Source organism: Magallana gigas, chromosome 5 (assembly GCF_963853765.1).
Source record: "Magallana gigas chromosome 5, xbMagGiga1.1, whole genome shotgun sequence".
Taxonomy (NCBI): domain Eukaryota; kingdom Metazoa; phylum Mollusca; class Bivalvia; order Ostreida; family Ostreidae; genus Magallana; species Magallana gigas.
The window spans coordinates 16556113-16580973 of record NC_088857.1 but is presented as its reverse complement, the minus strand read 5'-3'; the positions used below and the strand labels follow the sequence as shown (position 1 = coordinate 16580973).

Genomic DNA, 24861 nt, shown 5'->3' with positions numbered 1-24861 from the left:
TTAGATCGCATTCGGTCGCGTCTGAAAAGTGTCCATGTCCACTATTTTGAGGAGACTTGATGCGAGAACTAAAACGCATGCAACAAATGCGAGAGCTAGTGCAACGTGTGTCAGAGCTCGTGCATCGTATGCGAGAGCTCGTGCGAAGCTAAAGCCTCTTTCACAATTGGCGCAAGAGCAGAAGCGACTGAATATTCGTGCGACCGATAAAATTAGATATAAATCGTAAAATGTTGCCGAAATGATCGCATTTCAAAAAAGTATTCGTGTGAAATTCGCACGATCTAAGCGAGCGTTGTTCGATGTAAACGCATTAAATCTTGCAATATATCATGCGTCTATATGCGACTGTTGTACAATGAAAGCGACCGTTGAAAGATAATGCGAAAGGATCACGCGAGAGACCAGGTGATCGGACGATTGAACGTGCGCCAATGCGATGGGACGTAAGATCATGCGTTCCATATATATCAAATTCTTAGTCATTATTAAGGGAATAGGCAACGGTCCTGGTTTCTGTATATTTTTTCATAGATTATTTACTAAACTCACGTGTTTCTACATAGACAACAACAGACACTATAGACCCCTTTTTCCAACCTTATTAGAAATATAATTTGAAAATTAATAATTTCGTATTGAACATTAATTTTAATGCAATTCAGGGAGTAAACCCTGCTGTTAATTTTAAAAGGAGCACCTTTTTTAACGAATGAGGTATGTGAATATCAATTAAATGATACACATACTTGTTAATCGATTTTATACGATATCTTACTGAAAATAAAATATAAAGGGCTAATATATTCAAAACTTGTGAATCCCGGTCTGCTCTCTTCTATTTAATAGTTACCATCCTTGATTTTGTTACAGTCCACACACAAAGGAATAGATAATAAAGATCTTACTATAAGGTAACTTATGAAGGCATATCTTTAAAGTATCAAAAATGTTCTAATAATTTGATATTCCTAGTTCGCCTTCACATGTGCTCTAAAAGAGCAAAATAATTTCTCTCTTATAAATAATCAATTAAAATGTGAAACACTGATAATTTTGACTTTGCTATAAAATATTGTCCACTTAGCAAAATAGCTATGAATAGTTTCTCTGTGTATAATACTTTATGCATATATATATGTGCATTGTACCATAATATAAAAAACACCAGGTAGGAAAATAAATGAGACCTTGGTCTACTTTGTCTTTTTGTTAAAGAGTATCGGAGTTGTCTATATTGGTTTACCTTTTTTTCATTTTGCTTGTCAATATGTTGAAGATTTTGGGATAGGACTCCAACCCTCTCGACCCCTAGTCGTGTGCCAGATCACAGTCAATTTGGGTAAAAACGTTTTGAAAAATACAAAAGGTTATTTAATCCTTCTCATAGTGTTTGCCATACAGGAATTTATAGTTCTGCTTTGAGACCAACATAATGTGCTTGTTAACGCAGAGCGATATTTCAAACCTTTTTTATTATGAGTCCTAAATCATTGTTTATTTTAAACATTAAATAATATTGTATATGGTTGAATGACCTTCAGAGATCTTTGTGAATCAAATTCTATTAATACACGTGTTATCGTTTAAAAAAGAGGTTTCGATTCAAAGACTAAACACATGTCGATTTTGACGTCATATTTACATTTGTTTGTTCAACTGCTAGAGATGTGTCCAGTCTCAATAAAATTTCTCACCTTTATCAAAATTAAGTGCCCCAATATGGCTACCAGGCTGAGGGGGAGGTTTCTTGTAAACAATACATAAATACAAACACAAATACAATCTTTCACTGGGCTCCATGCTGACTGATGTACTAATTGTTAGACCATAATCACCTAATTGTCTACAGACTTTTCCATTTTTTTCCGATTATTACAAAGAGCACACGGCGGGTGTTAACTGTCAGCAGAAGATGCTCACTCCTCGTAGGCACCCGATTCTACCTCTATCTTTTTGGAGGTTCGTGTTGCTCTGCTTTGAATTTGTATTCTTTTATGGATTTTTGAGATGGTTGACGGTTTGTTATTGTCATTTGTTTTATTATGTACATTCAAACGAATACTGGATTTGTTATTTATTGCGTATAAAACGACTGTTATACGCCTTCTGTTTAAGTTTTCTATTTCTAATCTATTTGTGACTACGTTGAAATCAAAAGATTAATCTTATTACGTTTCATTCGTTATAGGGTCAATGATGTATCCTCAGACAAGCTTATTACACATTAGTACACGAAGCGGTAGACCTTCTTGTGTAAAAAAAAACCCACCAATTTTTGTTGAATTTAATAGGTAATCAAAGTCTGGTATACAACAATAAATAATAGGTAGGTATTTTGTTAAAAAAATCTATGCATGTACAGCACATCTAAGAAAAAATATGACATTCTAATTAAAAACTGAAAGTTAGTTATTTTTCAAACAGCCTTTATTCACAGCTAAAAGTAATGAAAACAATTGTATAAAAAGAGTGACGATTTTTTCTACATATAATTTTATTCTTCCGTATCACAATCGTCAATCAAAGTGGATTTTCATGTGTATGCTGAAGTCCTTTCCACTGGGGAATAAGAAAACATACACAAAGGTGTCCTCAAGGGGTTTATCTGCTTTATTTGTAAGCAAATTGCATAATATCAAAATACTTAGTGCATATAACACTGAGAAGATAATATCATTTGTTCCCTATAACATTTACTCTTTACACAAATATTTTGGTGTTTCCTTATCCAGCACTCTGTTGAAAACCCCAGCACATTAAGAATGTAGAAATAAAGTATTGAATCCTGAAATTCTGATCTGAAAGAAACTGTGATGTTTTCGACAAAGCAAAGTTAAGCGATTCTAAAAGTTAATGTACCGTGCTGTTAAAACTGGAATACATACTTAGTATTTCTGTCCTTCCATTTACCTAGCTGTCAGAAATTCTGTCCAAACTTGGTTTTCTACAATTCACTTCACTATGTTTGATTAAACAAAGCTTCGTAATTAAAAGTTTGAATTAATTTTTTTTCCGATCTAGTTATCTTTTTTTATTTCAATCACATGTATTGTTTATTATTCTAGTTTCTATTCAATATTCAAACTATTTTGTCAATTTTATCTTCATGTTCTGTTTGTCTCAGTATTTGTCATAATTTTTTCCTTTTGCCTTTTATCTTATTTAAACATTGGGCCAGTAAGCCAGTAAGCTTAAAAGGATATGTCTTTAGTGCGTAGATATCTGTATAATATTGTGTAATTTCTTATGTTTAGATCAAATAGCAGGGGTCTTGTAACAAACATATTAACTGCTGATCGATGGAAATTTTTTTAAACTTCTGACCAATTCTGATCGCCTGCCAAAATCATTTCAAATGGTCAGACAAGAGGAAATAAAACGATCTTATCTGAAAACATTTTACATCTTAGAAAAGAAAAATAAATAAATACATGTAAATATTTCACAAAAAGGGGAAGTATGAAATATTAGATGTGAGTTTGCTTTACGCAATTTACAGTACCCGCCCTTGGGCGGGACCCTTATCATGTTTCATTTTAATCATAAGATTTTTTATCTTAAAGGATTAAAAGTATTCTTTAAGAGATTACGAGAAACATTTGATAATTTTTTAAGCGGACCAAACATGTCGTATTTTGGGTGGTTGACTTTGTTTGTTCTTTGGTATTATGTAGACCGTGTTTTCAGTTTTCCGGTAAATGATATACAAATGGAATCTAACACTATGTCACACAGTGCTATTACCTTGGAAGCCGTTTATAAAACAACTGCAACGTTTCTGGACAGAATGCAGCTCGTCAGTGATACAGAACAATCACCTGAAATTAAAGTAAAGAACTATTTTGGAACAGGTACTAAGAAAATATTATGATTTTATAAAATTGGCTTACATTAAAATACTATTACAAATAATACATTATGTTACCAAAATTTGAAATGATAAAATGTAGTGTCCTTTTATTTACTTCGCCGATTTTTGATTTTGAAGTTAAAACTAATTAGATTGAAATGTTTTATGCTTTTATTTAATATTGAAGTAGGAGCGTAATGCTATTGCACTGTCTGTTCTTGTAGATTTTGGTACTTTATATATACTTTATAATCTTGGTTATCACCTAAACTCGTGAAGTGTTTCATGCAAATTTAACTAATTTTTAATTTAAAGGCTATTTGATATTGAAAACTAAATAACCTTTGATATAGCGTTTAATATTTGTGAATGTAATCCGCCATTAGCGCGCGTTAACAATTTAACATTTTCAACTTCTATGAATCTGCTTTGGTTATCATAGAATTATTTGGCATTTATTATCTGTAAAAAGAGTATGTTTTTAATTATGAAACTCTTTTGATCAAGAACAAAAGCCTATGTAGACAAAGTATCAACAGTATCAAATTAAAACGAGTTTTAATGACGTTTGAATGCTTTTTTCTTCATCACAAATTAAAGTCAGAATCCAATGCAATTATAACAAAATCTATGAAATATATATTTTAGATCAGGAATCCCAACAACAATTTACAAATATAATTCAAGAACTAAGTGGATATGAAGGCAATGTTCGAAGAGACCATGGATATGAATCCTTTTATCACGTCAGTGGAGAGCAAATACAAATGGGTATAACAATTTTCACGAAAACAAGTAATAGGAAACGAAAATCAATTTATCTATTGACATCATGGAAATTCGCCTTCTTTTTTTTATTTTTAATATTGCTGTATTTGTTGTTCCCGTATTGCTGTTTTTCCTTATAGTCACAAATTTGATAAGTATAGAAGAGGCAAAAATGGTTTAGGGTTGGCTGCTTGATTGTTATTACGGGCCGCCGGAAGGCGGTCCGTTATTACCGTCTTCCTTGGAAGACGGTATAAAGAGTTAAAATTATTTACAGTCTCCTGGTTGTGCACTTCCTTTCCTTTGTGATTGGTTGAAAATACATGATGTGAAAATTTACATTTATTTCATTGGTTGAAATACTGTTCGGCGCAAGGGAGATAATTTTCTGATGATATTTTTCACGTACGACTTAACAAATTTCGTAGATTTCAAATCTTAAAAAGTGAGAAAACGAAAAAGCAATACAAATTGCTATGAATGAAATTCAGCCTTTGGTTTTCAGGTCCAACTAGTTGAAAGTAACATTCTATAATATCTATTCAAATTATTTGTTTTTCTTTTAGAATTGTTTATTCAAATATTTATACAAAAATGTAAAAAAAAAAAATATTGATGCGGTATGCCTAATATCGGTAAAGTTATTTGCACCTTAGATAAATAAATGCAGTGGTATAATTTTGATTGTATCAAAATAATACGAGTCTACGACCCTACCTAAGTTTTCTTTCACCCTATAGTCGATCTCAACTTACAAGCTCGGGTACGCAGTTCTCAATTTTAGACACGCAGGCTTAAACGACACATGACACAAAAATGTTTGGATAAATCCACTCGCCATGCTATGTAGAGGAAAATGACATTTATATAAAAAGAGTTAAACTGTCTTTGATAACTAAGTGCTGTTTAGGGTTTGTTCTAAAGACGGTAAGCTTTTTTAAAAAAGCTAAACTTGTTTGATATACATTTAAATAGTGTTACTGCGTCTCTGCGGGATAGTTTTTTTTAAATAGAATTAATATTTTGCTTCTTTATATGAATTGAAAGTAAATTTGCATGTAGAAATATGTTTTATGCCTTTTAAGAAAAATCACATATTTTTTGTTTTACTCGTAAATGAAAAATATGTCATACTTAGTAGACTGTCGTGTTTGGCGCGTTTTTATCGAGACTATTATCTATTCGGAAAATTTCGGAGTTTTTCATTCTTTTCAAAACAACGCATCGAGATCGGTATGCGGGACATACTATAGACCTGAAATACTAAGACCTGAATGTCATTAAATTTTATATAAATGATATATTTGAATTTCTATGTGCCGTGTCAAATGAAATGACTTTGTGTGTGTATTTATTATATTTCCATGTAAAATGTGGTAGAAATTATTATGAAATGACATCCATATCAATTATTTACGCAAAATTATGACAGATATGAAAATTTGAATTGACTGGAAAATTTGAACTAATCCATTACTATTTCATCATGTGGTCCTTAAAATCATATAAACTCATGCATTAAGTTTTCATTCAATATAGTGCAACAAAAAATGGTTTGAAATACATAATCTCCAAGAGAAAAATGATGAGTTGAACTTTGTATTAGAGTAATGTACAAATCAATGTGTTCTCCATTACTTCATACTATGGCAATGACCATAAAATTACCGTTAGAAATGCTTACAGTAATGAACTTCTTTATGATGATAGTAAAATGTTAAACTTCAAAACAAGTTGCTGAAGTATATTAGAATTTACCATAAAAATTAGTATAACCAACTTTTATTTTCTTCTATGTGGTGTGTTTTATGTAAACAACCAATGATTCATACAACAATTATATTTTTTGCGACCCATTTGACACTTGCGTCAATATGATTTCTTGTCTTACTTTCCAGCTCACTTCTTTATTAGGAGTTTAAGAAGTAAGGTAAAGGATCTCTCGAGCAATACAGCGATAGTAAAATCCAATATATCGTTAATTCGAGAACAAGTTGCAACACTTATGTATGTTATACAGGAATTCTACAGCAATACCAACTGGATCGAACTCCATGGCTTGACTATCTACGAAGATTTTGGTGAATTTGTTTTCTTAAATTATGTTGTCACCATCTAAAATCATATTAAGATAAAATGTAGATATGCATATATAGAATTAGCAATTTCTTTTAAAATATGTCGAAAACGAAAATAATTTAAAATAACTTTAATGAGAAATATTAAATCTTTAAGGGGACTAAGACACAATTTGAGCTCAAAGCGTTCAAATTTCATTTTTCCTTTCCTTAAAGTCTAGAATGGTAAATATGAGTATTGTTAGTGCTTCCTCAAAATTTGAGTTCCAAGCTAGATATATAGTTTGAAACTTTTTTTTTTTTTAACAAAGTTCAGGTCTTGTTATCGTTTACATATTTGTTGTATTGGCATATGTTTCAATTAGTTGGTGCTTTCTTTTGTTGATAATATTATTTATGAACACATTTGATCAGTTTATCTTGTTTGCCAAGAGCCATTTTGTCAAGGAAATGGTAATTTTCTTACGTTGCAACATTTTAAACAAATGTAAGACTCAAACTTTGTTTACAAAATAATAAATTCTTACCTCTTTATCTCGCTTTTAACTTCTAACATTTAAATGTTGGTCAATCATTCACAAGGCTGAAGTAAACAATTTTAGACATAAGAAAAACAATAAAATTTCGATCTCAAATCGTGTCTTAGTCCCTTTGATAATACACCAAGGTTTTTTTAAATGTGTCAAAAAAATTTGTTCACAGGACAAGATGGCATAACATTGGTTGGAATTGCAGATTTCAAGGACAAAACTTGTATTAACTGTAAATATGTGAATGGGTAAGAAATGGCGTCATTAATTAATTACAAGTTAAATAGATAATAAGTATATATGACCCATTACACAGAGATTTGTTTATTTATTTAAACATATTCCATTGTTGTGCATTTTGTTATCTTTAACAGAATAGAACATTGCGAAAACAATACTATTGGTACAAAATTGACCAGTGGCTATAGATCGGGACAAAATGTGGGAAAACCAAGTGAGTTGAATTACCTATCATGTCGTTACATCGTTATTATCTAATTCTTTTCGTTCAGGTGGTATGGGACATCTGTCGATATTAATATGGGTTAAAGTACATTATGACTGAAATACTTTTACCGGTTTATAATTTTTAATTTTTACGATATTTTACCAGATAGCTTTTAAAAATACTTGGAGAAAAAAAATTGTAAACCCCCAGCAGGATTCGAACTCATGACTTACAGATTCCTAGTAAACCCTATAAACCACTGCGCTACACTGTTATCTGACAAATTTGAGATAGAAACTAGTTATATAATTACACTCGATTTTATTGTTTGTTTCGATAAACAATACGTCACAACATGGAAGTGTGCCAGACCACCTTATTCTTCATACTCTTTCGCCTTTGAAATAACCTTTGGGTAACATGTATTTTGGTTTACAAATATAGTATAACGATTTACAGGGGCACGTATGAATATCTTATATGCGTAAGGAGAAAAATAGTTTGGTATATTATACTTATCTAGAAGGAAAAAACTCATACTCGTTTTGGGTATAATTATAGATCGCTTAGCGTCTTTTCTTTTTAAATCTGATTTTATTTATACACATTGCTGGTGAAAATTTAATGTTTTATTATGAAAAATAGTTTTACATACATTCTTGAAAATTTTTATCATAGAAGGTGGTCCCAATGATATTATAAGTGGTAAATGCAGTCACGGAACACCAGATGATACCAGTAGGAATATTATAGCTACCGGTGGTATTTATAAAGGAAGATCCAACCGAAAAGAGGCTCCTCACAGCTATCTCCACAGTGCAGCAGCGAAAGCAGCGGTTAAGGCAACGGAATACTATCTAATTGATCAAAGTAAAATAAAACACTCGAATAAATTTCATAACTTTTTTGTACTATCAATAATTATCATTATCATCATGATCTATGATTATTTTCGAATCATGCCATAAACATTAATTGCTCTCCAAGCTTATTTTTCTGTTTGAGAGTAGTTCATTAAAAATAATCTGCTATTCAATAAAATGAAATAACTGCACTGCAAAATTACATTAAAATCATTGTAATCTTGTTCTTGTTAATTGAGATTTTTTTATATAAAAAAAAAATAGATCGAGGACTTCTTGAGCTTATCGGTCCAGAAGTTTTCCGAGATATTTTTGGCATTCGTTCAAGAGAGGAAATAGTGAAAACGTCACTTACTTTCGTCATTGATGTCACTGGCTCCATGGGCGACGACATTGAAAATGTACGAATTGCCACTAAGAAAATAGTAAATGAGGCCAAAGACTCGCAATTTGTACCAGAAAAATACATTTTGGTTACATTCTCAGACCCAGGTATGTAATTATATATATTTTTTATCTATTTTTAAAATGATTCATATAGAGTTTATATGTTATTTATTATATATTGTGTTGTTTGTTTTAAATCCTTCCATGATCAGAGGAATAAAGTAATTTCATTATTTACCGAAGAAGAAAAGAAAAAAAAATCAAATCAAAACAAATAAATCCAAACTATGTATCCTCAAACCTTCATTAAAGCATAAGATGTGTGTATGATTATATAAGAAACTAATGAGCCTTTTATTACAATTTAAAATAGATTAAAATGTTATTTGTATGTTTGACAGCTAGTTTGACAATGGGGAGAAACACGACTGATTTCAAAACCATGTTAACATGGCTGGATGATATTAGGGTGGCTGGAGGGGATGATTGTCCGGAATATGCCATGTCGGGAATATTAAAAGGTAATGGTATATAACTAGTTTGAATTAAAATTTGCAGCAATAGTATAGATGGGTTATATGATAAGTCTTAGTACCGTCTTAATTTCAGGCATAGAAATGTCCAACAACAATTCCAAAATTTACTTCATTACTGATGCAGACGCAAAGGACGCTCATCTAGAAAATGAGGTAACAAACGGACTAAAGGCAAAAAATCTGGAACTCATAATGATACTTACTGGTAAATGTCCTGGAAGAAGAAAAAGAGACGGTACTGGTAAGAATATTTTTCTGACCCTTTGGTAGTTCATAGTTGTATTCCTGTATATTTGGCCTTAAAACTTTTACGAACGATTATCTGAATGATTTGGCTTTGCAAATGCCAGTGATCTGTTGTTGAAAGAGATGTAGAAAATTAAAATTAACAGTTTTAATTGTCAATTCGGGATTAATGAGAGTTTGTGAAGATGCCTATATTTACAACAAAATTGATGGAAACAAGAAATATTTTTGGCAAAAAAAATCTTAACAAATAATGTTGACTCAAAACACAAAGTCGTTATGATCAAAATTTCTCTCCAAATTAGAAAAAAATATCTGCACAAAACATACAAAATTTTCAAAACTTGTCAAAACTTTAAATTATTATGAGCTCGAACACTCTTTTAAGACCGCCTTACTGTATCATAAGGATAATGTTAATAAACATAGATACTGTGGTTTCATCAATATTCAAGGTTTTCAATTTTAGTGGATAAAGTGAAAATCACAGTTTCAAGGATACGTAAATTCGTGGCCAATGACCCTATCGATACAAAATATTAGTAGAAACTGCAGTTCAATGAATATTTAATTTAAAGGATAAACTTACGAAATCAACGAACATTGATGAAATTACAGTATAAATTGTTTTACTTTTTTGGATAATCTTAGTTCGAATTTCACATTGTGTGTGCTGAATTTTAACAATTTCTAATTTGATTTGTAATCGTCTCTTCTCCTTTAATGAATCTTAAACTACTTCTTGTTGCTTTATAATTAAAAATTGAAAAAACTAATTTACCAGAATATCCTCTTTTTGCTTTAAATTCACAAGAATTGCATTCGCAACGCATGTTTTTCATTAAAGGAAAAAATTATGGTTCTACAATTTTTCAACATGAAGTTGGTCTATTGTTTCATCGAGTGAAAAGATCAAGTATAAATGTGTTTGAGTCAATCGCAGCAGAAACAGGCGGGAAAGTCTATGTTACCAGCACTTCAGAAGTTGAGGCAATAGTGGAAAAAGAGATTAAGGTACGTGTAAAAGATTGGGGTCATATGGAGATAGAAATGAAGATAAAATAATGGTTAACTGAATTTTTGGTGTGTTTAGGTAAAGATAATTGCAAAGATCCGTAATTTTAATTTAAAAGACCTATTTTGTCTAGGAAACATTTCCTTCTTCCAACGTTTTTGTTACACTGTTTGTGATGCCTAGGAACTCCACCCACAATTCAACAATTTCTATTCCGGTAGACGATTATATCAATACGCTCAAGATCATGGTTGAACCCGTAACGTCGTTGGACAAGTTTGTTTTCTATTATCCAAACGGTATAGAAAAAATTCTGATATATTGACATATCGAATTTCAATTAGCATCCCTCTTCTTAACTGAACAGTATGATTTTAGGCACAGTAGTTTCCTTTTCATCACCAAATGAAGAAAGAGAACTTTTGGGCAATATTCTAAGAATATCGGTTAGGGTGAGCTGCTTTTAATCATCATTTTCAAATTATTTTAATATCGATAAAAAGACTTAATCGAAGACAAATTCGAATTTTTTAAATTTTGTGACACAAAACCAATTTATGCGGATTTTTAAAGTCCTTTTCATAATTTGGGTATGAATTGTTTGAAAGGCAGAAAGTCATGGAACTTTTTCATACGGTAATAATAAATGTCGACTTTGACAGAACCCAGAACCGGGGCAGTGGACTCTTCGGAAAATGGAAACGAGCGCATGGAATATAAACGTCACAGCTCATAGTGCATTGGATTTCTCAACAAGTGTTTTAGAAACTAGCTCCGTAGGCAATTCCTATCAGCTATCAGGAAACCCGATTAAGGGTGATTTTTTAATTAATGTCTCTAAAGAATCGATGGTTTTTGTTTAAATTTTTATTCCAATTTAGCTTATTTTCGATTTCTTTCTGCAGGTAATAATTACTCTGTTGTTGTTGATATCCAAAATTTGAATCCAAATTCCACATGTTTAAGCGTAGTTCTCATGGATGACAGCGGAAATGAAATAACTGAAATTTTTGTCACCAGAGTGCAATTAATGGGAATTGCTCGATATATCGGAGATTTCGTTCCATATAATAAGGTACATTCTTATTAAGACCAACTTTAGGCAAAATATGTAGCAATTTGTTTTTATTTAAAGTGGTGATTGTTTGTATCAAACATTTCAAATTGCTTTAAATGTAATGTTGTATATTACGGAGTTTTGTAAACGTCATATTGCTTTCCAATTACAATTATCCTCTTTTTTTAAATTGTGTATATTATTTTCATATTTAATGAAAATCTCCTATTAATAATTCATTCAAATTGAATTGATAGTCAAGTTATGTGCAAATACGAGGAGAAGATGATCAAGGAAACCCATTCTTACGGACAAGATCTTTATCCATTATTCCCGTATCAGTTCAACTTCGAATATCTCCTCATCTTGGTAAGTCCAAGTTCGTAAAGATGTATCCAGTTTGTGTTTGTTAACATGTCAATATCCTATACTGAAAGTACCAAATTATTGTTTACATTTTTAAGGAGACTTGCGACTTAATGAGACAAGTAACATATCTTTCTCCTTAACAAACACTGGAGAAAGCCTAATTGTTTTTGTCATCACGATTTCGGATGGCAATACTGACCTCAAAATACAGCAAGATAGTTTATATGGCGGCGATGTTTATAGTGATGTAGTAGAAGTAATCCCAAACTCTTTACAAACTATGTAAGTGATTTTTTCTTCTTTTATCATAATTATGCATATTTTTTTTATATCATTGAATAACCAAATTTGTGATTGAGGAGGGGGGGTCATTGATTTTTCTTAAATATTTCTGGGCCTTTCGTATCACATTGCGTATCAAAATGTGATGTGTTGCTTTTCAAGTTTACACGCATTTAGTTTGGTAACAGTGGAACAAATGTCTGAACAGGTTCGGTTGACTATGAAACGAAAATGCCTGGCGTTTACTTTTGCCTTGGGTAAAACTATTTATGAATATTTGCGCCCATTTTATCACCACTTTGCACAAAATATTGGGAATAAAGGGGGATTTCAGCTTTGTTATTTATTTAAAGGCTTTATGTGGAAGTGTTTCATACATAGTTTTTTATTCTTAATGAATGTTTATATGTATTTTTGAATTTCTTTTTTCACCTTTTCTGTTGCAGAACTTTACATTTTTCGGTAACTCTAGAAAACTATACTGGTATCATTCAAGCAGAGAAAAGGCGATATTCTGTGAGTTTATATTACCAACAGAGTACCAGCTCTTCCAACCTTACTATTACATCTGGTCACTGCATACTAATCAATTAAATTCATTTTACTCTGGCATTTGTCATATAACCATTAAATATTTCATACTAAAGGTTATGGACACAAGAACTGCAGATTGCACAGTGACTGAACACCCACAAATGTGTCCTACAGAGTCGCGAAATACAGAAAACTGTACCTCCTATAACTGGACGGGCTCAGTCGAAGTTTCTTCTGCAACCATCAGGGATTCGCTCATCAGAGTATCTACCGACGAAGTTATTCTAGATCACATTAATTTAACGGAGTCAAACTTCTCTGTACCGATATTAATAAGGTAAAACGCATGTTGTTTGCAAAAAAATGCAGAACTTGAAATTAAAAACTGCATTTTTATCATACGATGTCAATGATTTCTATTTTATTGTGAATTTCATTACTTTGATTGGCTGATTTATGCATTTGATCTAATGATTTTTTTCTAACTTTTTTTTCAGAGGGCATTGTTGTATTCAAAATGTTATGATAACCATTATAGACAAGGACGGGTTTTTCGATCAATGCAATTTGGTTGTCTCTGAGCACCCTCTAACTGTTGTCCAATATCCAACGACTACAGAAAGGCAAACAACATTTGAAGAAACCACATTCGCTGAAGAAACAACTACTGTTATAGAGACCACAGCAGCTGAAGAAACAACAACTGTTATAGAGACCACAGCAGCTGAAGAAACAACACCTGTTGCAGAAACCACAACATTGGAACAAGTAACAGTCTATGTAACGTCGATAGAAAAACGCACATTAACAGGACTTGATAAAGAGGTTAGACTCTTTTTGAAATATTTTTTTCACATTTTTATGAGAACAAACTTATATTATTCAGTAATTCTCCAAAATTTGTCTCTACTGCATTTTTTGGTAATTTATGTCCTTGTTTTATTGTAGGCGATTACCGACGAAGGGAATTCAAAAGTAATAGGAATGTCGGTAGGCTTTAGTGTCCTCGGATTGACTCTTGTAGCACTAATCATATTTGCAGTCTATACTATGAAATCACGATCCAACAACATAATACCTGTTGTATTATCAAACTATCGCACTCTTAAAAGGGAAGATGACATAAATATGGGGGTCAACGAAATCCTGTCTAAATATCACGACATACATAACGGAGAACAAGTCACACAAGAATTTGAAGTCGCAGATTGTCAAGGAAGTGAAACAAAAGAGAAAATTGATGTGGTCAATACCATTACCACTGATTGCACAAAAGAAGAATCGAAAACGAATGATAACCAAGCCCGTACTGCAGATTCTTCAGATCATAAAGCAGAAAAGGACACTGGCAGGGACGACGAAAAGTTGACATCAAACAAGTCGCTCAACGAAACAATCATTGAAGCAAAATCAGTGTCGGAATCCTTGGCACAGGAACACACAGGCATCCCCAAACAGGACGCCATTCAGGGGTCAGTCAGCAGCATTGGTCAAAAGGAAAGCTCTAACACTAATCTGAATGTTTGTTCGGATTTTTCAATTCTAAATTCAGGTGAAGAACACGATATGAAAAATCAGAAATCTCCACCTGAGAATGGCAGCTCATCAAACAATATAAGTGTCCGAACTTCTCAAGTTCTTCAAAACAAAGAGGGGACTGAGGTTATATCCGAAGAACGCAGCAGAGAAGAAACTGATTAAGTCTTATCAGATATTGAAAATCATCCCCTTGTTGAAGCAAATAGATAGATTATTGAAACATTTTTTGCAATATTTAAACCAACTAAGGGGAAAACACCAATAAAATGTTAATACGATACAAGCAAATGCGAGACACAGTGTCACCATCAGATAACAGTTGTGGTTCTTGCACAGTGTTAATTGTGAATGAAAGTGATAAACAATTAAAAATGTTTCATTATTACATTGAACATGTTGTGCAATAAAATGTCGTTTTGTATTATAGACAACAGGCCTCGGGATCATGAAGCAATTTAGACTTGAGTCAAAATTTCAAGCAGTTGTAAAAATGATTATATCTATCATAAAATGACAATTTTGATTTGTAATAAACAACGTTATATCAAGACACTTTTAACAGCATTTCAGATTTGTCATTGTTTTCAATCAAGAGCCACTAAGTTAGTATACAATTTTTGACTGAAGTCTATGATCGATTCATGATCATGGGGCCAGATAAATGCAGTCAATATGCACACACGGTTAAACTATAAAGGCATTTTTTTTAAATGTACATCTTATTTGCTTTAAATAATTAGATAGTTTTTATATTTTTAAATTCATAACACAACTTTAAAGAGCTTATTAACCGCTTGATATATAATTGGAAATGAAGTAGTAACCAAGAATGTTGTGTTTATTAAACTAACAAACGGCTTCCTTCCTCTAAAAATATCTTCATTAACCTCGATTGGGAATCAACATAAAATTTTCGAAGTGAAAAATGCACTAATAAATAAAGAGAAAAACATGCTAATAAAGTGAAGATTTTATTTACTATATTCTGTTCTAATAAAATATTCATATAAAATTTTTGTTTATCGAAATGAAATACTGGTATATGTAGCTATTTATCTTGGATTATGGGATTTTAATTTACTTTTCAAGGAAATTTAATGTTGTCCTGGCAACGGCCACACTTTAGTTTGCATAGCCATGACGTCACATGTTTCCCCCACCTTTTTTCGATACCATTTATATTTCAAAATATACATGTATATTTGTATTCAGATATTAGAGTTTAGTTGTTGTTTTCTTGAATTATTTTCTGATACTTTGTAGCAGTTGACCTTTGGTGCCTTTATTACATACATGGACATCTTCTAACTAGCCAGTAACATGGTATATTTCAGGCCTAATAGTGGTGGTCATCCATAGTCATTGGACATTAAATAACCCTACCAAAATTTTTGAGTACTAACTAATTGTAATTTTTAAAGTAAATTCAAATAACTTGTCGTTATACTGTAATGACATGTTTCAAATCAACACATTTGTTAATTGGTGAATATTTCAAAAATACGATAAAGCATAGAAAATTGTCATTATGAAATACTTTATAGGTTACATTTGAATGTATTTTCAATGCTTAATTTCTATGGTAATTTTTTCACTTATGATAATTTGTGTATTTCAGCCAAAAATGTTTCTTTATACAGGACATTTTAATGTGATACAGGAAAAAATAATCTGTAATCCTATATAAAACATTTACTGAAAAGAAAAAAACCCAAATTATACAATGATACATTTTGATCTAAATGGGAAGTAATAAGGTATAAGTTAGTAATACTCTATTATGACTTTTCAAAACTTCGACGAACTTTGCTACCTTTTTATGTCACCCATATAAAACAAAACTTCCGTTATTTATGTAAAAAAAAAATTCTAAAATAGAAGCGTGTTTGTCAATATTAAAAACATCTTTTTACAAATCATAGAGAGTTGTCTTTCAAATCGGAAAACCCGCACAGATTATTTAAAAGGCCCAAAATGTCGCGATCAATTTCAAGATGGCTTTGCCTGATAATTCTCTGTGTTTACGTTTTATCGCTGTTCAGTTTCCCTGCCGATGATAAACCGAAGGATAGTGAAAGTAAATCAAACAGTGACATCTCATTTGAAGCGTTCTTCAAAGCAACTGCAAAAGTTTTAGAGAGAAGACAACTTGTCAATTATACAGGACAGTCGCCGTTTTTCATGGTTTCCAAATACATGTAATTTGGGTCTGGTAGATATTCTTCTATTGTTAAAAATCGTATTTCATAACTTGCAATCAACGTCAGTATTCGGTACCTTAGATTAGCAAAGTTCTTTTTTCACAAAATTATTTGCATGAATTTGTCCCACATTATGAAGAATAGACGAGTTTTACGTGTTGGTCCATTTTGTAATCAAGTTTGTAGATTTTTCCTAGGCTAAAATTTGCACACTCTTTTAAAAATGACTTGGAAGATAAAAGTATACCACTAGTCTATGCAAAAAACTTTAATCAAAGTCATAAAACATTTCACTATTGTATAAATGGTATTTGAATGAATCTTGAAGCCTAGGTACTTAGAAATTAATGGAAAAATTGACCAATATCGTCCGAATATTCCTCCACGTTCTCAATCTGAAGTAATTTGATTAAAAACGAAATTGATGGACATAAGAAAAAATTTAAATTATTTTGATTACCAATATTTTGATCAAGTGGCTCATCTTACTGCTAAAAAAACTTCTATAAAACCATTTTGTAGAGAACCTACGACAATACGAGGCTATCAAAATTTCTTTCACTACAACTAACACCGGTAAAAACCTTCTTGATTTTGTCATCGCCATTTCGGATGGTCATTCTGATCCAAGGGTACGAAGAGTTAGTTTAAATGGTGGACAAGTATATAGCGGAGATGTCATGGTAATCCCAAAAGCCATACTAACTTTGTAAGTGTAAATATCTATTGATACCATTATAGGTACTAGAATAGTATATTGAAGTTATGTATTTACATTTTTTTTCTTCTAATATTAAGATCGATCCACATTTGATATACGTTTTAAAGACAGTCCGCCCAAACCGGATTTATATTGACACTGTAGCTAAATTTTTAATTGATTATCACGCCAACATAAATGTTCAATATGCTATGTGCATTTCCTCTATAGTATTTCATTCCAGTCTGTACCTCTACAAAACCATTCTGGCAACATTCACACCGAGAAAATACAGTATTCTGTAAGTGATTTTTTCCCTTATCTAACGATCCATATACATTCACAAAAAGATGTTCCAATTAGTAAAAAAAAAATGTGTATTTAGTATACGAAAAAGCAACATGGCATTAGTGGTAACCGAATATGTGTACAATGAGTGAGTTTATTAATAGAAAAACAATCAAAATCTAAATCTAATGACTTACAGGTTTCCTTTTGAATTTGTGTTATAGGTTACAAACACACATACAGCAGGCTGCACAACTAACAAAAGTCCAAAATCGTGTCCTTTAGATTCTCGCACTACCGAAAAATGTACTTATTACCGGAATGAATCCGTCCAAATGTTGTCAACCACGGTCAAGGAGTCAACCATTGAAAATTAAAACGATGAAGTTATGTTAGATTACGTGATTTTTGCAGATGAAAACTTCTCTTTACCGATACAGAAAAAATCAACTCTATATTATTTTATTCATTGTAGATTTATTTCCTGAAGTATGAAAGTAACAAAATGTTTGGTACTGGTATCAGAATATAGAATTCAATTGTCTATGGATATGAATAAATGGATGGTACATATGAAAAATAAACGATATTTATTGATTTGGCCTTCACCATTGTTTTTTTTCTATCAGTGGTAATTGCTTTATTCGAACTGTTGTCCTAACCGTTTTCGACAAGAACGGACTTTTCGATCAATGCAGTATCTATTTCTCTGAAAATCATCTATACTCTGTCCCGAGTTTTTGCTTCCACCACTTTTTGCTTGATATTTAAATAATAGTAAATACCTTTGTGTTCAAACTACGTTCATCCACTAATATGAAAATGTCCAGATTATCTGTTTTGAAACGCCCCCTCTACCGCTTCAGGTTTCAATACACATCCAAAATTTGAAACTCTACGGAGATTTTGCATTGCATCAGCCATTAAGAAGCCCGGATGATAATGTTAAAAAATTGCGCGATGTATTCCGAGTGTATTCCGAATGGAGAAAAGATGTAAACATTTCCCATTACAAATCTCCGTAAGAAAATTGTTTTCGTTCCTGTGAAATTTTATGAGTGAAAAGAGATAATTGTTCAATGAAGATATCTTGGATATATTCCCTTTCATCGATTTCAATTGTATTTCTTTCACAGGTATGTGTATTTTTATTAAATAACTTGGGACAGACTATAAATAATGATCATCATTTAACTACAAGAAATACAAACGATTTACAAAGAGGTTAGTATTCTGATAATGATTGTTTCACTTTGGTCCATGAACATTCCAATACATTGTAATGTATTCTCTATTTTATTCTAGTATATCATCGATCAAGGGAAATCAAATGTCATAACGTCTTTTGGATTCAGTTTCCTCGGAATCATGATCATATTTATCCACGTTCTCATCGTCTACAACATAAAAATGAAATCTATTTACAAATATCACGCAATGTTGAAAAACTCTAGTAAATAAATGTGAAAAAGCTATGTTAAACAAGAATATTCCAGAATATCATTATGACCATGCCACAGATCTAGAGGAAGTTAAAGAGACAAAGACCAATGTGGAAATTTATTTCATACCTGAAAAATAGTTCTTTACGCCACTTCCAGGTAAGAAGTAAGTAGACTGACTAGATGATAGGGGCTGGTTTACAAATTTGACCAATCCTGCGAATACGAATGATGGAACAACAACAATAAGCATACTCAATGGGATATTGTTTTATGAAAACAAAAAAATAAAGATGAAAAGTAATTTTGACACTGTGTTTTGACTGAGAATATTGTCAAATCATAAGGGTCATTTTTGTAACCTAAAATACATATGACACAATCTTAAATTCTTATTTACTTGATTAAATTCATAAATAGGATGTTTAAAAATATGGCATACAATATCTACGATTGTGTTGACCATGATAAAAATTGAAATGCTGAAACTGTTTTGTGTTTTGTCCCTGTGGTGCATAAATTATACATGAAAATTCATAATGTTACTTATGAATGAAGTATATGAATATACTAAATTATCACCAAAGTTTGTAATTGAATTGAATGATTTTTGAGGAGTGAAATATTGAAACTCATACACCTTGGCTGATTGATCATTTTAATTATCTTCCATCGTGATGATAATAGCTGACATGTATTCATAAATACGCGTTATTCACGACCCGCTTAAATCTATGACTACTGTCATTTAGTTTTTAAACTCTTTTTTACGCTTACTACAAACCTGATATGTTAGGACTAGAGTGTTATTCATGCTACATCGCATTCCGGTATTTCATTTAACCGAACACTTTATATATATATATATATATATATATATATATATATATATATATATATATATATATATATATATATATATATATATAATGAAATTTAAATTACAACAGACTGAAATTCAGGAGAATGTATTTTAAAATCCTGTTACAGAGGGTTTCGCTGTGTTGTACTGTCATCTCGGTCCACGTGCTGAAACACATCTTGTGAGTCGTGTAATTAAATCATTGACTCTTTATTTTGAGAAACTTAACCTTCATTTTTTTAATCTTTTCAATACTTTACCTATAGTTTCTTGGATCAATATTTAAACAAAGTCGTAACGATATTATGTCGCGTTTTCCTGAACTTCATTGTGTAAATGTGAACAAGGATGTAGACGAAAATCACGTCGATTTTAAAAGGTCACCAATGACAAATACTCTAAAATCACAATTGTTCGAGGGGGACCAATGTTCGTGACTTTCGTGGGAAAACCTTTCCCACGTACTGACATCCCCACGAACTTATATACAAGCATTTTTTTAATATTTATTAAACTTTCCAGAACTTGCCACCAACGAAATTACATCCCCACAAACCAAGAACTTTGGTAAAGTGTAAGTGGGCGTCGACGCCGTCATTTATGATCTTTTAAAGTAAAAATATTCGACAAGGACAAGTCACTAGTGTGGTCTATGGATGGCCTTGAACAGAAATTTAGATGTCACTGAAAAGCTTGTCAACGGAAGCGGATCACATCTACGGAAACTTTTTAACGATCTACAGCGTCGGAGGAAACGACTGCAACACAACGAAGCATACAGAGCGGCCGGTGTAATGAAGAATAATGACCCCCGTAGAATAATGACCGGGGGTCATTTTTCTACGTAGAATAATGACCCCCCTAGCTGAAGAATAATTGGATTTTTCTGAAGAAAAAAGACCCAGGGGTTATTTTTCTTCATGTTAAACATGAAGAAAAATGACCCCTCATAAAAAAATGACCCCCCCCCCCCCGTAAACATGAAAAGAAATTGGTTACTCCGTATCAAAGATATGACATTAAAATTACTTAATTTTTCACATTTTTCACTCTGTTTAACTGATTTTGAAGTTATAAACACCGAACTTGTAAATAAATCGCTGTATATAGTTTTTCATATCCGCAGCAAGTACGTGCATAACACATAACACTTGCCACAAATTGATTGTTAACAGTTATGTTACTTCGCTCGTCGACATACGGTGGGAAATGACGCAAATAAAGAAACATTCATACACAATTAGGATATTGTTTGATAATTAACGAACGAAAATCATGAAAGAATAATTGTTGTAATGATATAAGCAGTATTCATTGGTGAATGAATTGTCAATCGAAGAATGATACATGTATATATCTTTATGGGAAAAGACTAAAGGGGCAGGTAACGTAGGAATATGAATATATACTTCTTATTTACATTTCTTGGGGAAAGTGATTTTAAAAAAACCATTCTGCGTTAGTTTTGTTTTCTTCTACGTAATACATGAACATCAATATTCTAAACATTTGTTGTAATGTTGTTTTGTGATCATGAATATACTTTATTCTTTTAGAGCAAATTTGTGAAGAGTACCTGACTATAGTAAAATCTTAATAGATAATAAACACTGATCGATTATAATAAGAAAAAATTGTTTCTAAAAGCGTTGATAAGAGGTTAGGGCGCATGTTAGGGGTTTATATCCCGCTTGATTTTGATCACACGATCTTTATTGTATCCAAAGTTACCAATGCTCATACAAACTATTGAAGCATTAATCATCTTGATATTAACTAAACTTACTAAAGTATGCCGAGGATAAAGTAAAATATATTTTCTGTACGAGTACTCTCAGTACTTTGACGATTTTCCTTATTGGCCATTAACCTCTACTGGCGTAATGGCTGCTGTTAGTGCCTATTGACTTCAGCTTGGTTATAATGCCTAATAGTGGAGTAAACCTTTCATAATTTTGGTTTCATCATTAATTCTGGGTTATGAACTAGTATACCCAGCAGTTTGTATTGTGGAAATCCTCAATGCAAGTATAATTCATAAACAATATGAAGAATATAGAAGATGCGACGGCGAAGCGCGAAGATGAGAAGACGAAAGTGCTAAGTTGCGAAGGCGAAGAAGTGATACTACTATCGCTTCTTCGCCTTTGCAACTTCGCACTCTCCCCTTCGAATCTTTGCGCTTTCGCCTTTTTAGCTCACCGAGACGAAGTCGATGGAAGCATATGCTATACCCCTGATGTCGGCGTCCGGAGCTGGTTAAAGTTTTAGTTGCAGCTCCTGTGTCTAAGCTATTACTTGTCCTCTCTTCACCAAAATTACACGGATGATGCATCTGGACCTACTGAATCTGGGTCCTTACTTTAATTTCAAATGCTGGAGGAGGTTAATTTTTTTTGGAGCAGGTTGAAGTTTTTGTTGCAGGTGCCCTTTAATAGCGATATCTAAGTTACTTCTGGTCCGTACTTCACCAAACTTGCATGGATGGTGTGTCTTATGATACTGATGCACCAGACAGGCTTGAGTGCGGAATCTGAGCTATAGGTTTCGGATCCTGGAGGAGGTTAAGGTTTTTGGACCTGGTGAAAGTTTTTGAAACAGGTGCCCGCTGATGATGATATCTTAGTTATTACTTGTCCTAACTTCACCAGACTTCCATAGATGGTGCGTCTTATGATACTGATTCACTTGACAGGCTTGAATGCTGAGTCTGAGCGATAGGTTTCGAATGCTTGATAATGTTAAGTTTTTTGGGAACAGGTAACATGTTTAATAGATAATAGTACTATTTCAAACTTGCATAGCTGATTAAACTGTAATATGAATGAATTCATATAATTCCAGCACAGATGTAATTTCAGATGCAGAGCTTGATCTCCATTATTAAGGATGCTCAAAATATATATCTTAGTTATTTCAGGTCCTAACTTCACCTAACCTGAATGGATGGTGTGTCTTATTATACAGATGCACCTGACAGGCATGGATGCTGAATCAGAGCCATGATAGGTTGGAGATGCTGGAGGAGGTAAAAGTTTAAATTGCTGGTGCCCTCTGATGATGATATCTTAGTTATTACTGGTCTTAACTTCACCAATCTTGCATGGATGGTGCGTCTCATGATACTGATGCACCTGACAGGCTTGAATGCTGAATCAGAGCCATAGGTTTATGATTCTTGATGAGGTTTAGTTTTTTGGAACAGGTCACATGTTTTATACATGTAGATGATAGCTTGCATAGTTGATTTAACTATATTATAAATGAAACGCAGAGGTTGCTTTAGATGCAGAGCCTGGCCCCACTGTCACCAACTTTCCTCAAGTCAATACTCAGCCTCAAGTGTAAGTTTTGACCTCAAATTCATGTACTGTTTCTTTAAGGATTTGAGTTGAGGACTGAGTTGAATGATTTAAAAATGTTGGTGGCGGCGGGGCCAGATCTCCATTATCAAGGATGCTAGAGAAATCTCCTACCTCCCTCAAACCTGCTTGATAGATAGATGTGGTTGTTGTTAAATGACGAAACATGATTCCTATGATAAAGTATTGCATGATTTGAAACACTATTGTTAAATATGATACAATATCATACAATATGTTATATTGTAAAACGTATATGATACGATAAAATATTGTATCATTTTTTTTTATATTTTATGGTATGATGTTGTATCATGATATTGTTATGTATAGTATTTATTATTATGATACACTATTGTATAATATTATATTGTATTATTTATCAATTATTTAATCACATGATACTATTACATATGATATTGCAATATATAATATTGCATCCTATGATACTATATTGTATATTCTATGATATTGTATCATACAGTATTGTATATTATGATATTGGTTTTTTGTAATATAGAATTATATAACATGAAATTGTATATATGATATTGAAATATTATAAAAAATCATATCATACGATATTGTATAACATGATATTGGTTTATATGATATATTATCATATCACATGAAATTGTATTTTATGATATTCAAATATATATTATTGTATCATATGATACAATATGTATAATATGATTGTATTATATAATATTTTACTCTATCCCATGATATTGTATCATTTATATGATACAATGTTGTATCAAATTATATTTACGCACAACATAGAAGACCTAATTACCAAATCTGGTGCGTATGAATACATTAAGTATTCCTTCAGTATTTCTCGAAGAACAAGAACTGACTCTTCTCGCGACTTCAAACCAGATAACGACCTGATATTATACTAACGCTGATAAATATTTCATTGATGTAAATATATTTTGACATTTAAATGAATTCAATTGATTAATTTCTTAGAGTAAATACATTAAATTACAGAAATAAAAATAAATATGTGTTATTATAATTTAAATCGCTGTGCACTATTTTTGTCAGCATATTTCGGCTGTTCCAGTGGCCATTCCGTTATACAATTTGTATGCGCACACCGTTGCAGTTATGAGACCACATCTTTCAAAAAATAATGATTCAATGCTTAAATATACAATATAATATCATATGTTTCAATGTTATGATGTATTATCGCAATATGATATTGTTTCATATAATACTATATTGTTTTATGATATTCTATTATTTGATCAAATACAATTAGTCTAGAAGTGCATATGTACTCATTGTGGCGGACAATTAATTTTGTGTGGAGTAGATAATGTTTAGACATAGCCAGCACTGGTAAACATATATGTCACATATACACATTAATATATTTATAAACATTCATAGAAAGCGCGATGGCCTAGCGCATGCGTACCAATAATAGCATGGATTAATCGGAAAACCTTTGCGAGTACGGTGCCTGTATTAAAATCTATGTAAT

At 31.9% G+C, this 24861-nt stretch overlaps 1 protein-coding gene across 2 annotated transcripts; it reads left to right on the top strand.

Moving 5' to 3' along the window:
* The first annotated feature begins 3568 nt into the window (after positions 1-3568).
* LOC105326847 (uncharacterized) lies at positions 3569-16048 on the top strand. Of its 2 annotated transcripts, none has more exons than XM_066084905.1 (20): positions 3569-3854; positions 4502-4624; positions 6520-6702; positions 7402-7477; positions 7604-7683; positions 8356-8547; positions 8805-9032; positions 9329-9448; positions 9537-9704; positions 10557-10723; positions 10858-11023; positions 11103-11170; positions 11387-11540; positions 11630-11799; positions 12039-12150; positions 12246-12432; positions 12879-12948; positions 13080-13303; positions 13464-13791; positions 13915-16048. In XM_066084905.1, exons 1-20 carry the CDS (start codon positions 3629-3631, stop codon positions 14665-14667), a joined length of 3795 nt encoding a protein of 1264 aa, XP_065940977.1. In that variant the 5' UTR covers positions 3569-3628; the 3' UTR covers positions 14668-16048. The 2 variants fall into 2 exon arrangements, with proteins under 2 accessions (XP_065940977.1, XP_034329464.2); XM_034473573.2 differs by having other exon boundaries at positions 3570-3854; positions 11103-11176; positions 13915-16046.
* Positions 16049-24861: the final 8813 nt, after the last annotated feature.

Coding starts and splice junctions, on each gene's coding strand:
- LOC105326847 (XM_034473573.2), top strand. CDS start 3,629: ATGTCGTATTTTGGGTGGTTGACTTTGTTTGTTCTTTGGTATTATGTA. Junction 12,151..12,245: donor TCGAATATCTCCTCATCTTG/GTAAGTCCAAGT, acceptor TACATTTTTAAG/GAGACTTGCGACTTAATGAG. Junction 12,433..12,878: donor CCAAACTCTTTACAAACTAT/GTAAGTGATTTT, acceptor TTTCTGTTGCAG/AACTTTACATTTTTCGGTAA.